The sequence below is a fragment of the Euleptes europaea genome, chromosome 7 (assembly GCF_029931775.1).
Source record: "Euleptes europaea isolate rEulEur1 chromosome 7, rEulEur1.hap1, whole genome shotgun sequence".
NCBI lineage: Eukaryota > Metazoa > Chordata > Lepidosauria > Squamata > Sphaerodactylidae > Euleptes > Euleptes europaea.
Genome location: NC_079318.1, coordinates 26967997 through 26980853, shown reverse-complemented (window position 1 = coordinate 26980853; position 12857 = coordinate 26967997). Strand labels below are relative to the sequence as shown.

Here is a 12857-nt window from a genome sequence, read left to right as displayed (position 1 = left end):
GATTCTGGCAAGCTCAGTGAAGGGGTTCTGGGGGTTCAAGCGCTACAAGCCCCCAAGAAAATTTTGAAATTTGACCAATTACAGGGACATTTTGAGGCCATAAGAAATGGGTATTAGAGCATATTCTAAAGTCAATATTAAAGTCAGTTCTTCAACCCATTGGTTTATTATTCTATCACTAAAAAACTCCATTGATTTTTTTGAGAAATTCACTTAGACACAAAGATCAAAGACACCAACCTTATCTGTAGCGAGGATTCTGAAAGAAGCAATCACTTGTTCAGCAGTATCAGTGTCTGCAGTCTCTCTGGTCATGAAGTCAATAAAAGACTGGAAGGAGATGGTTCCTTGACCATTAGGATCAACCAGGGCCATGGTTCGGGCAAACTCTGCTTCACCCTTAGATACAATTCAGAATCAGTTATGAAAGTAATGGTATAAGACAAGTTAGCAAATTAAGTTAGTATGCATACTAACTTTTTATTTTTAAAAATACAAGATTAACTGAGTGCCAAATGTCTCATTACTTTTTGTGTACATTTAAATATGAAGAAAATATTTCATAGCTATGGACCACAATCCAGTAAATAGCTAAATAACAATGCCTAAATCCACTGAAATCAAGCACTGTGTTGCACTGTAGGCCTGAATTGTGGCATAGAAACCATAGCTAAATGCAATAAATCATTATCCTTCTTTGATAAAGAGCTTGCCTGCGTTTAATTGTTTTTAAAATATAGAGAAGTTGACCCAAATTAAAATATTGTGCAATATCGTATATTTGTATGCCCTTGTCATCATATAAAATACTTTGTAATATATTTGGATAAATTACTGTTACAGCAACAAATAATTGTATTTGATAATCTAGAATTTGGGGTAATGGGAGTTTGAATCCATATACTATATATACTATATCCATTCTACTATAGCCTCTGCAGTGTAAAGGGAATACTGGAGATGCTGTTAGGGCACCTATAATACAACATACTGCCTTGGTAACATGTCAAAACTACATCATTGTAAGCTAAATTTCATACCAAATCATAACCCATAGAAATTAAGCACGCTCTGAAATCATCGTGGTCCATAAGCCCGTTCTTCTTCTGTTGGTGGGAAGGAGTATGTGGAACACAATAGCAAGATTTGAGGTACCAGAAGCAAGCAGGAGGCCATCACCGTTTCCGTTAAGAAACCCATCATCAGGCAGTTAGGATTTTCATTCAAGCACGAGGTCCAAGGAGATATGTCAGTTTTATAGGACAAAGAACAGACACAAACAAACATATCACCAGAAATAATGGGAGAATAGAAACAATTGCACACAGGGAAAGAACAGACCCAGAGACAAGAAAAAGGAAAGAAAAAGATTAATGTCCTTAATTAGCCAGTGTCACTTATCTCAAGCTCCTTGTGTTGTGAAGACGCGATTCCTTTCTCAGATAGTGGGGTATGGAACGTTAATGGAAAAATTACACCTACTAGACAATGCCTATTACACTACTGATGAAGAATATGCTCCAAATTAAAGCAATATTTCAAAATAATATGGATTCAACATAGTCAAATACGTACTCAGTAGGGTTGCCAACCTCCAGGTACTAGCTGGAGATCTCCTGCTATTACAACTGATCTCCAGCCGATAGAGATTAGTTCACCTGGAGAAAATGGCCGGTTTTGGACTCTATGGCATCGAAGTCCCTCCCCAAACCCTGCCCACCCCAGGTTCCGCCCGAAAAACCTCCCGCCGGTTGCAAAGAGGGACCTGGCAACCCTAGTACTCAGTGGAAGTGTGTTCCTTTCTATACTCTGGTATTTTTAAATGAAAAACTATTATACCAGGCTTTTATTTCAGAAAGAAGGAAGAAAAGCTATCAAACCATTCATTACATAGGGATGACTTATTACAACACTGGCACATGTGGGGCTAACAAAAAAAAGAGAGAAATCAACAGTAAAAAACAAGTTATCTGGGAAACCTTGAGAAAATACCCAACTAGTAAGGTTGCCAGCTCCGGGTTGGGAAATACCTGGAGATTTCTGGAGCACAGCCTGAGGAGGGCAGGGTTTGGGGAGGGGAGGAACTTCAATGCCATAGTGCCCAATTGCCAAAGTGGCCATTTTCTCCAGGTGAACTGATCTCTATTGTCTGGAGATCAGTTGTAATAGCCGGAGACCTCCAGCTAGTACCTGGAGGTTGGCAACCCTACCAACTAGTCAGAAGTTGTTTTGAATATAGACCAAAAACCAGGGATAATATCAACCAGGAGAGAATTCCAAAAAGATAACAGAAGGGTTGGGTAGGTAAAAGGGCAAGGTTTACTGAGGAAACACAAATCGGAAGAATGGAGAGGAGGGAACATAGAGTTGAAAAGGAAATTAAAAATAAGGAGCAGTCGGTGAGAGACGTGACTGAAAGTTAAGAAAGAAAATTTGAAATGGATTCTGAATGTACCGATGAAATTCCAAAATGGAGAAGTGGCATTGGGACAATAACTGCTATTATTATTATTGGTGTAGCATGCCTGGTTTTTTAGGCTGTTGGCTTCTATTTCTATGGCCCAGCATCGGTTTATCACCCTAGTCCAGGCCTTTACAGTCTGAAATCCACCAAGCCATAGACAATCTACCACCCATGCATTGCGGCCTGCCAATTGGCTTGACAAATTCCCCTACTTCTGTAGTCCCAGGTAGGAAGACAAGCAGGACATTTATTGAGCCTCTCCCACCTCCCCATGGGTGATCATATATGGTGACGGGCTGTGTTCTGCCTGGTGTGTCACAAGGGGTATAGGTAGGGTTTCCAGATCCGGATTGGAAAATACCTGGAGATTTTGGGGGTGGAGCCTGAAAGGGGCTGGGACTGGGGAGGGGGGGACTTCAATGGGGTATAATGCCATAGAATCCACCCTCCAAAGAGGCCATTTTCTCCAAATGAACTGATCTCCGTCGCCTGGAGATCAGTTGTAACAGCGGGAGATCTCCAGCCACCACCTGGAGATTGGCAACTCTAGGTATAGGGCTGCATTTGCTGGAGCCGTGGGGTTAAACAGAGTTCAAAGATGATCATTCCTACTACCATCCATGGGCCACCTGGATTCAGCTATGTATACCCCAGGCTCTGCCTGTCCCCACCACGATTCCTCTAGGGCACCCAGCTGTACAGTGAGGTTGCCAGGTGCAGGGGGGAAAGGGACATAGGGGGCATTGATGAAGGTGTGACATCACTTCCAGTAAAACCCAAGCGTGACATCAGTCCTCTCTAGGAATTACCAAAAACGAATGTTTCACCACATAGAAATGTTCTGCAGCTGACAGCGTTTTGTTTTGTATTTATTTTCTCCAGCCAGCATATGGCATTCCTAATGTACAGCTATGTTAAGAGGCAGATGGAAAACCTGTACTGTTCCCCTGGGAAGGAAGGATGGATCCCTCTGGCTACCACTTGACTACTGTTCTTCTAAAGCATAACAGAAATTAATTAAAATGAGAAAGAACCCTCACAAATGGCATATGAGGAAGGGGCACTTGGATATATGGTACTATATTTGACAGGAACTCATGTCACTTGCATGTTTCATATGGCAATGGTAACAATTACTGGAACTGAATTTTTCCAAATACAAAATCTTGTAATTTGAATTATCAGAAAATTCAGTACTCCTACATTTAAAAAAAAAAAAACATTACCATGAAAGAAGACATCTAGATCATGAACAACAGATGACTAATTCCAGACTGGTAGCCATGTTAAAAAATGACTAACAAATTCTCGTTTTATTGTGTGAGTAAACAGCTGCATGAAAGGTCCTCTCTCATACACACATGCATACACACACTTCCTCGGTATTACAATCTAATTTAGGCGGCCCAGAGTCAGGGAAACCAGATCAAAGATAATAATTGGCTCTGCTGTGCATAAGTATTTAAAGCCAATTTTACTGGCAAAATCTTAATTTTATGGCTCTTTACTGTTTATCCTTCACTAATTAAACTCAGGAATGCCTTTTATTTTTTCTGCATAAGTACCTCATCTAGCACTCATAGAAGCAATAGACTTAATTAGATTGAATCAATTGGGTTTTGTAGCTCTTTCTAAATAATATGGGCATTTCCCCAGGCAAGATTTCCTTACTTTACAGAGCAACAGAAGACCCTTGCAGAGATGTGAATTGGCCAGGCAGCCAGAGACAGTTGTTTAACCTTACCCATTAATTCATGCTTGCTCAGCCTGAGGAACAGGCATCAAGCCATAGGGTCGGTTCTTCCATTTTGTGCTTTGTACAGGGCGATGCTAAAAAGAATGACAGGGATTGACTACTGGGATGCCATGGTTCCCCTCCAAAGAACGATCGGAATGCCCAGATTTTCTAAAAGACCCTTGCAAAACATTCAAATAAAGGGGATTTGCTACTTACAAGCAAGCTCCAGTAGTCGTTCTCTGTCATTCCTTTTAGCAATTACTCTAACACCTAACATATTACTGCTACAAAAAGCAGCGAGAGTTGTGTAAGATTATGTCTAGGAGCTGAGGGATGGTTGTGAGAACATGACAGAAGATCTTTAGCAGTTCATGAAGCTGGTATGGAATGTAGGTGAACGTTAGGGATGTCATGCACAGATGGGATAGAATTTGGAAAGTTAACAGTTAATATAGAGGACTTTTTGAAGCTAGAACTAACATTAACTGCCACGGTGTTGATATATCGACTAACAGAACATGACCTCAGCATTATACTTAGCAGAGGTTTACACTCACAAGTCAGTAAAGGTGTTTTCAGTCTGTCATGTTCTGAGGATCAGTCTGGGGCTGCCATACCCCCAATGCCCTTGTAGCAGGTCAGTTGTCGAGGAAGGAAGGCGGGTGGAGGTTGCTCACCTATGCCCCTCTCTCCCTCACCACAAGCCCCCTCCTCTACCGTTTGGGAGAGGCCTGTCCTGTCCTTCTGGACAGCCTGGGGCCCTACCTTTTAAAGGTGCACCTAGGGGTGGGTCTGCCCCAGGCTCCACCTTGTAATGCCCTGCAAAAGGGGGCAGGGACAATGGGGGGCTGCATTCTTGAGGACCACCTTAGTTAAAGAGGAAAAGAAGGTCTGAGGAATCAGCTTGCTAAGACTCCTGAACTCAGAGAATCCCGGAGGGGGAGATTTGGGGGAGGTTCCCAATTGACACACACCCCCCACACGATTCCTCTAGATCACCCATAAGAACATAAGAAAAGCCATGCTGAATCAGACCAAGGCCCATCAAGTAGAGCACTATGTTCACACAGTGGCCAACCAGGTGCCTCCCAGAAGCCCACAAACAAGACAACTACAGCAGCATCCTGCCTGTGTTCCACAGCACCTAATATCACAGGCATGCTCCTCTGATCCTGGAGAGAATAGTTATGCATCATAGCTAGTATTCATTTTGACTAGTAGCCATGGATAGCCCTATCCTCCATGAACATGTCCACTTCCCTCTTAAAGCCTTCCAAGTTGGCAGCCATCGCCACATCCAGTTCCACAATGTAACTATGTGTTGTGTGAAGAAATACTTCCTTTTATCTGTTTTGAATCTCTCACCCTCCAGCTTCAGCAGGTGACCCCGCGTTCTGGTATTATGAGAGAGGGAGAAAAGCTTTAGATATATGAATGCCCTTTCATTAAATCCTATTCCAATAGTTTAGTGGAAAGCTATTCTATTTCCTTCTATAAACAATTTTAATATGTGACAGCCTTACAAGGAAGATTTTAAGGATGGTCATTGTTTTAAAATTAAAATCTCACTTTATAGTCCATATAAAAATACACAGTTATTTCAGTCACCTTAATAGCTTATAACATATAATTTATGTAGATTTTAACAATACGGCACAATTCTAGCCTAGAAGTGGGTACTTAATCCATCCGCGTAATAATTTTTTTGATTTTAAAACACCATTTAACAATTATGGGTGAGGAGCCACCTGATAAGGCTTATTACAGCCCCAGCGCTCCATATCAAATAGTGTCAGCCGATCAGCATAAAACTATTCACCACAGAAATGAGGATAATGGAGAGGAGCAAAAAAGTGGTGAAAGCGCAGGGGACAGGAACAATATCAAAGATATTATTAGGTACTTCTAAAAGTATGAAATATTTAGCTCTCATATTGGTATAGAAGTGACAACATATGGGAAATAAGACATCTGAAGTTGTTCTGGGGCATTCCTAGGCTAGGGAAAAGGTGTCTGAATGTGAGATAGTCTTGGAGATCTATAGATCTCTGTTATACCTGGTTGCTGAGGAGTTATTATTACATATTTCCAATCTTTGTATCTGTTTAAAAGCGTGTCCTTTTTTAAAAAAACACAGTAGCAGATAAACACAGAGATGTTTTCTGGAACGCTGCCTTCAGGTTAAAAGAAGAAGAAAACAGATTACGGTACCCTGTCAAAGTGATTAAATGATGCTCGGAATTCATTCATTTGCTGCTGTGTGATGCCTTTGGCATCCCTTGTGAGGATTTGATTCCCAACTTCATTGATGGTCCGTGCAATGGTGGTCAGTAACAGCTCCCATCCAACACGTATATGCTGTAGGAGAAGTGGGGGGGAAGATGTGTTTTAAGGATAGCCCAGGAGAAACTGAACTGAAAGATTTACAGAAGCTGGAAAAAATAGGGCTAAAGACTAACTCTTTTTCAAATGAAACCTCAGAAGAGTTACTAGATCATGGCAATAGATTATTATAACTGTATTGCACTAAAGTGATCTAGCAACTGACAATATTTTTAAAGGTTCCAAAAAGCCCTCTGGTGGCATGGGGGGGGGGGTGCTGAAGCAAGGAAAACGCAGCGAAAACTGCTGTGTGAATGTTACATGGAAAATAATTACCGTAAAAAACCATCAGAAGCCGTAATTTCCAAAAGGATATTACCGTAAAAAAATCTACCAGAAGCCATTTACACACTGGTTGTTTTCCCCATCTTTCCTGTGATCTTTCCCAGCCCTGCTTTTCTGTGACGCTTTGGGAAAGACTGCAGCAAAGCTGGGATGGCACCCATGTGGATGGGGAAATCCAGATCTTCCAGGTTCCACCCACATCAGTATCCTTTCTCCTGCCACCAGAGAGATCTTTTTATATATAATGGTAGTTTGTTTGTTTGCTTGTTCGATTTCTATCCCGCCCTTTCCTGACCAAGTCAGGCTCAGGGTGACTTACAGCAGATTTCAACAATTTAAAACATATCAATTACAGTTTTAAAACTCCTCAGTATCTACCTTAGCCTTATGCTAAGCTGTGTCCTGCAAAAGGTACCATCTCTAGCCCCACCCATCACTATAGCATTATTTTTATTTACTTCATTTCTATCCTGCCTTTTTCCCCAGTGGAGACCCAAAGCAGCTTACATTGTTCACCCCTCCTCCATTTTATCCTCATAACAACCCTATAAGGTAGGTTAGGCTGAGAGTGGATGACTGGCCCAAAGTCACCCAGCAAGCTTCCATGGACCAAGTGGGGATTAGAACCTGGATCTCCCAGAACCTAGTCTGATGCTCTAACCACGACACCACACTGGTTCTCTAACATTATAACAATCTGTCTGGTACTCTGAATTCCCCACCTTTGACTTTTTAAAAAAGTAAAGCTGTAGCACTTGTTGTGGAGAAATACGGGGAATATCTATGCAGTAAAATGAGCTAGAAACTTAATTCAGTGTGGTGTAGTGGTTATGAGCAGTCGTTTGGAGTGGTGGACACTGATCCGGAGAACCAGGTTTGATTCCAGGCTCCTCCACATGAGCGACGGAGGCTAATCTGGTGAACTGGATTTGTTTCCCCACTCCTACACATGAAGCCAGCTGAGTGACCTTGGGCTATTCACAGCTCTCTTTGAGCTCTCTCAGCGCCACCTACCTCACAGGGTGTTTGTTGTGGGGAGGGGAAGGGAAGGTGATTGTAAGCTGGTTTGATTCATCCTTAAGTGGTAGAGAAAGTTGACATATAAAAAACAACTTGTATTCTTCTTTAAAATGAAACCTGGGAATTTAGAAAATCTGATAGACAGGTTGTGATAATTCTATAATGACATGTCAATTCCTAATCAAAAAAACGGATTAAGCTTCCTTTTTAAAATTCATTTTAGGGGATACAGAAAGGTCACCCATCTGGCTTCAAGTGGAGGAGTGGGGAAACCAACCCGGTTCACTGGATTAGAGTCCCCCGCTCATGTGGAGGAGTGGGGAATCAAACCCGGTTCTCCAGATTAGTCCACCACTCCTAACCACCACGCTTAACCACTACATCATGCTGATTTATGGTGATCCCTACAAGGGCTTTCAAGGCAAGTGAGAAGCAGAGGTGGTTTGCCGTTGTCTTCCTCTGCAGACTCTTCCTTGGTGGTCCCCCTTCGAGGTACCAACCCTGCTTAGCTTCCGAGATCTGACAGATCTTCCCTCCACCAAGTTGATACCTGAGATATACTCAGTAGGGAGAAAAATGTTTTGGAAAGGGGGCTACAAAAAGGCAAGCCTCAGGAGAAGAAGGGTTTTATACTCACCACCTGCATTCCATCTTTCCTGTTAAAATTGGGGCCTATCCCCCACTTTCTACATAACTGGAGCATATCTGTCTTAAAACATATGGATATGCTTCTGCCATGTCTAATTTTACATGTCTATAAGACAGAGATAATTCTAGCATATTTGAAGGACTGTTGTCGGGATTATTGAGTGAGAAATGCTTCCTTTAAAAACCCATAAAATGATTATTTATTATCGTTGTCGTCGTCATCCAGTCTATGTACAGCCGTTTTAGGACTGTATGAAAGTAACCTTGGTTTTTAAAAACGTCCAGACAACACGAAAGCCCTATGAGCTGAGAATAGTTGCTACCACCACCTTGAAAATAATGGAATATGAAGACTGCTTATCTGAAATGGAACATTTTATACTCAAAGGGCACAGAAAGGACTCCACACCTACCTCCATTGTATAATTAGTATGCTTATTATCAAACACCAAGGCCTCTTGTATCAGTTGATGATCTCCTTCCAGTTTGTCAATGTTGTGTTTGTAGTTGATGAAATTTTGCTCGCATTGCTTCAGTTGGTTCATCTGGTCCTCTAAGGGCCCTCCAATATCAACAGAGCTTCGGGAAATTTCCTGCCGCAAGGTGGGGAGGAGGGAGAAATTAATGACCTTACAAAAGCTTATAGTGAAAGAATCCAAAATAAATTTCCCCTCACATGTCGGTGTATAAAATAAGGGTTACAGCAATAATAATAATTGCAGAAAACAACCTGCCTGAATGCCTCTAACACAATGGTCTTCAAAGGTTCCAGACTTGGAACCCAGCAGCAGCCAACTGAGATGTAGGCATGTGGCATCACAGGGGATACCAGAGTCACATGACAGGAAGCGGGGGAGCCAGGGTATGTGAACTTGCCTAGGCTAAAAGGCGATCCTCTCTACTGTTCAGAGACCTTGCCTTGCTGTTTCTCTCAGTGTGCAAGCGAAGGGAATCAGGGAGCGTGATACCCTTGCCCTCTACAGGTGCATTAGCAGCAGGTTCTTCCCAAAAGCAACCAAATATATGGCAGCTCTATATAGCAGGTGGAACTCTCCATGGAGAATAAATATCAGCATCTCCATTTCTCTTTTTTTCTCCCATTGTCTTGTAATGTTTAGTGTAAATATCCAAAAGGAAGGCAACCCTGAATTCTGAGTGGTGGGTTGTCTTACAAAGTTATCCCCCCCCAAATTTTATTTATTTATTTTTCAAATTTATAACCCGCAGTCCCTGGCTGAGGCTGGGCTCAGGGCAGGTTAACAACATTAAAACCACAAATATAAAAATAAAGCATTTAAAACCGTAAATACCATTCCTGAAAAAATTTAAAACATTTTAAAAACAAATGGTCACCATGCAATATACTGCCCGCTGTAGCAAGAGATGCTGAAACCAAGGCAAACCAGGTCGGCTATCCACCCCTCTATAACTTCAGTTGTAAGGACATAAGGGTGGGGGAGTAGGGAGGCCAGCACTGATATCATCTGTGGCTGTCCTTAATTGTAGGCATGGTAGAATAGCTCTGTCTTACAGGCCCTGCGGAACTCTTTCACGTCCTGCAGGGCCCTGATGTTACTAGGCAGAGCATTTCACCAGGCCGGGGCCAGGACAGAAAAAGCCCTGGCTCTAGTCGAGGACAGCCGCACACTCCTAGGGCATAACTGTAATTTATATGCACAGGTAAGATGTCCCCCGTCTTGTTTATGGCATACCTGGGGGAAAAACTAGCCTTGCACTAGAGTAAATACTGCATTACCATTCTCTCCATCTGCACAAGCTCATCTATTGTTGGTCCATTTTCCTCTCCTGTCTCTGGGCCTTCAATCATGCTGCTTCCTTTGCTTGAAACAACCTCCCCAGACTATCTGCCAAGCCCTTTCTCTTTCCTCTCTCCCTAAGTCCCCTGGCAAAACCACTCTAGCCAGTACCGCCAAAAGACTCTGCCCCACTCTATCCCCAATATTCCGTCACCAGTGCTTGACATTTATATCATCATCATCATCATTTATCTATTATGGTCAATGACCAGCTTGCACAAAAAGAAATATCATAAATAATTTTAAAATGTCTAATATTTGATCAAGTAAATCGAAAACTTAGTTACGACAACACTTGATAAAATGATCTGTTTAACATGAAAGACATTATGACAGCTTCTTCTGCCTTATTACACAAGCCCTGGCACAGAATCTCGCAACCTGATAGGTAATATCTTTGACACGATCATCTAATAACAAAATAGTGTGGCTATCTCTATCTGGTAAGCTAGACACAATTGGATTGGACGAATGTCTTGATAAAATGGGCACTGTAAAAGAACATGTTCAACTGTTTCCACCATTCCAGATTGACAAGGACAGAGGCGGAGTTCATAAGGGAGACGGGAATGTCTCCCTTCAAGAAGAACAGATGGGAGGGCATTGAAGAGGGCCAAAGTAAAGGCTCTCCGATATTTGGGATAATCTAAGGCATAAAGATAATTTGAGGGAGCCAAAAAATTAATACGGTTCTCCACTACTGGAACTGAGTGAGCCCTTGATCTGTCAGCTTGAAGGGCAGTGTCCCATAGCCTCTGTTTAGCACTGTTTATTCATATCAATTTTCCCCACATCCCCGTCTTCACTTAAATTGCAACTCCCGCCAGGCACTGTGTCACTGTTCTGTTCTCTGCCATACTCCGCTACCGCAAAGAAAGGAAACTAATGGTGGTATAAAATCAAAGTGTTAGCTGCGGGAAAACAGTTGTACAATGACGGAGGCCTTTGACATTTTCTATACCCTGCCAGAAAACTGTAAATGTTTACCTCCATCTTGGTTTGGATCCAGGGCCCAATGACATTGGCCTGAGCAGCAAACTGCCGGCGTAGGCGTTCATTGGTATGCTGGCGAGCCAGTTCCTCTTGCAGCGATTGATCCCTTATGGGCACAAGTTGTTTTACCTGCAAAGCGAGCAGAAATTGCAAGTAGCTACCTTGGCTAGTAGGGGAGGAGGGAAAGCAGTCATAAGGGAAGGGGACTGTGGAAGGGGAAATGCCAAGTGGGCGGGTTTCCAGATGGTGGGCTTCCCTACCTTTTCCCTTCCCCAGCCCCCACTGCAGCTGCCCCCTCCCCCACGCCACTGGTGGGCTTTTTGGAGTTTTTTTTATCAGTAATTGATATATCAATATATTTTATTGTATCAAGGGCGATACAATAAAATTACTGCAGAAGAACGAAAATGCCCGTTTTGTCCAGCTCAAACAGACTCCCAGCCCACATTGTTTTAGCATGTCCACAAAATAATATTGCACGAAACAAATATATCACTCCCTGGATAAAACATTTAAAGACACTTTCTGAGTAGCGGATACTGCATTATCTGCCGTCAAATAGATCGGACAATTGCATGAGGGACGTGGCAACTTTTCTCTTTATAGTGACAAGGAAAAACTAAATTTCATTTCCCCTTTTAAAGTGTGAAGTGGTTGATGGATAGCCAGTGGCTGTTGAATCTAGGGAAAGGATATATCAATATAATGGTATATCGACATGAGACACCAGTATGTGGATTAACTACTTTATTTACTGGCTGATATCATTTAACACCCCTGAATTAGTGTGCGTCGCTGCTAACAAGCAGCCTATCATCGCTACCAGCGTTTTGGGCAAACCCACCCTGGCTTCATTTATATTCATCTGCACATATAACAGTGCCAAGAGGTGTCAAACCTCATCTCCCCACCTCCATGGGCCTCTCCAGCAAATAAGGGCTCCATATTCCCTCCCCAGACTACCAGGCACTCAAACCGGTTATGGGGCTAGCTTGAGAACAGGCTGGAAACTAAACTACTGCTACCGGTACATTACCTGCTGTTCCAGGAACCTTCACTTGAAATGTATAAAATACATACTGTTAGCTGGCTAGTGCCCTGACCTGGATAGCCCCAGGCTAGCCTGATCTCATCAGATCTCAGAAGCTAAGCAGGGCGGACCCTGGCAAGTCTTTGGATGGTAGACCTCCAAGGTCATGACGTGGAGGCAGGCAATGGCCAACCACCTCCCAACGTCTCTTGCCTTGAAAACCCCACCAGGGGTCACCATGTCAAATGTGACTTGACAGCAAGAAGAAGAAGAAGCCAACTAGCCATCTTCACCACTACCCCCCATTGTGCAAAGTCAGCACTGGAACATTAATTCAGTCCTGTTTTGTAAAAAGTAGCATGGCTATTCTTTCCACTCTCATGCATTTTACTAACTTCAGTATAACACCAGTGGCACAATGTCTCATATTCAAGACAAGATTTCATGCTACTAGTGCTGGATTGGAATCGTCAAAATATA

General features: G+C 42.6%; 1 protein-coding gene across 1 annotated transcript in view; it reads right to left on the bottom strand.

The window, feature by feature from the left end:
* ACTN2 (actinin alpha 2) overlaps positions 1 to 12857 on the bottom strand; it is an 80391-nt gene that overhangs the window by 5730 nt on the left and 61804 nt on the right. Inside the window, exons 16-20 of the mRNA XM_056852410.1 lie at positions 11342 to 11476; positions 8951 to 9130; positions 6414 to 6560; positions 1041 to 1106; positions 241 to 399 (exon numbers count right to left, since the gene is read on the bottom strand). Of these exons, the coding sequence (XP_056708388.1) occupies positions 241 to 399; positions 1041 to 1106; positions 6414 to 6560; positions 8951 to 9130; positions 11342 to 11476 (687 nt within the window). The remainder of the gene's footprint in view (positions 1 to 240; positions 400 to 1040; positions 1107 to 6413; positions 6561 to 8950; positions 9131 to 11341; positions 11477 to 12857) is intronic.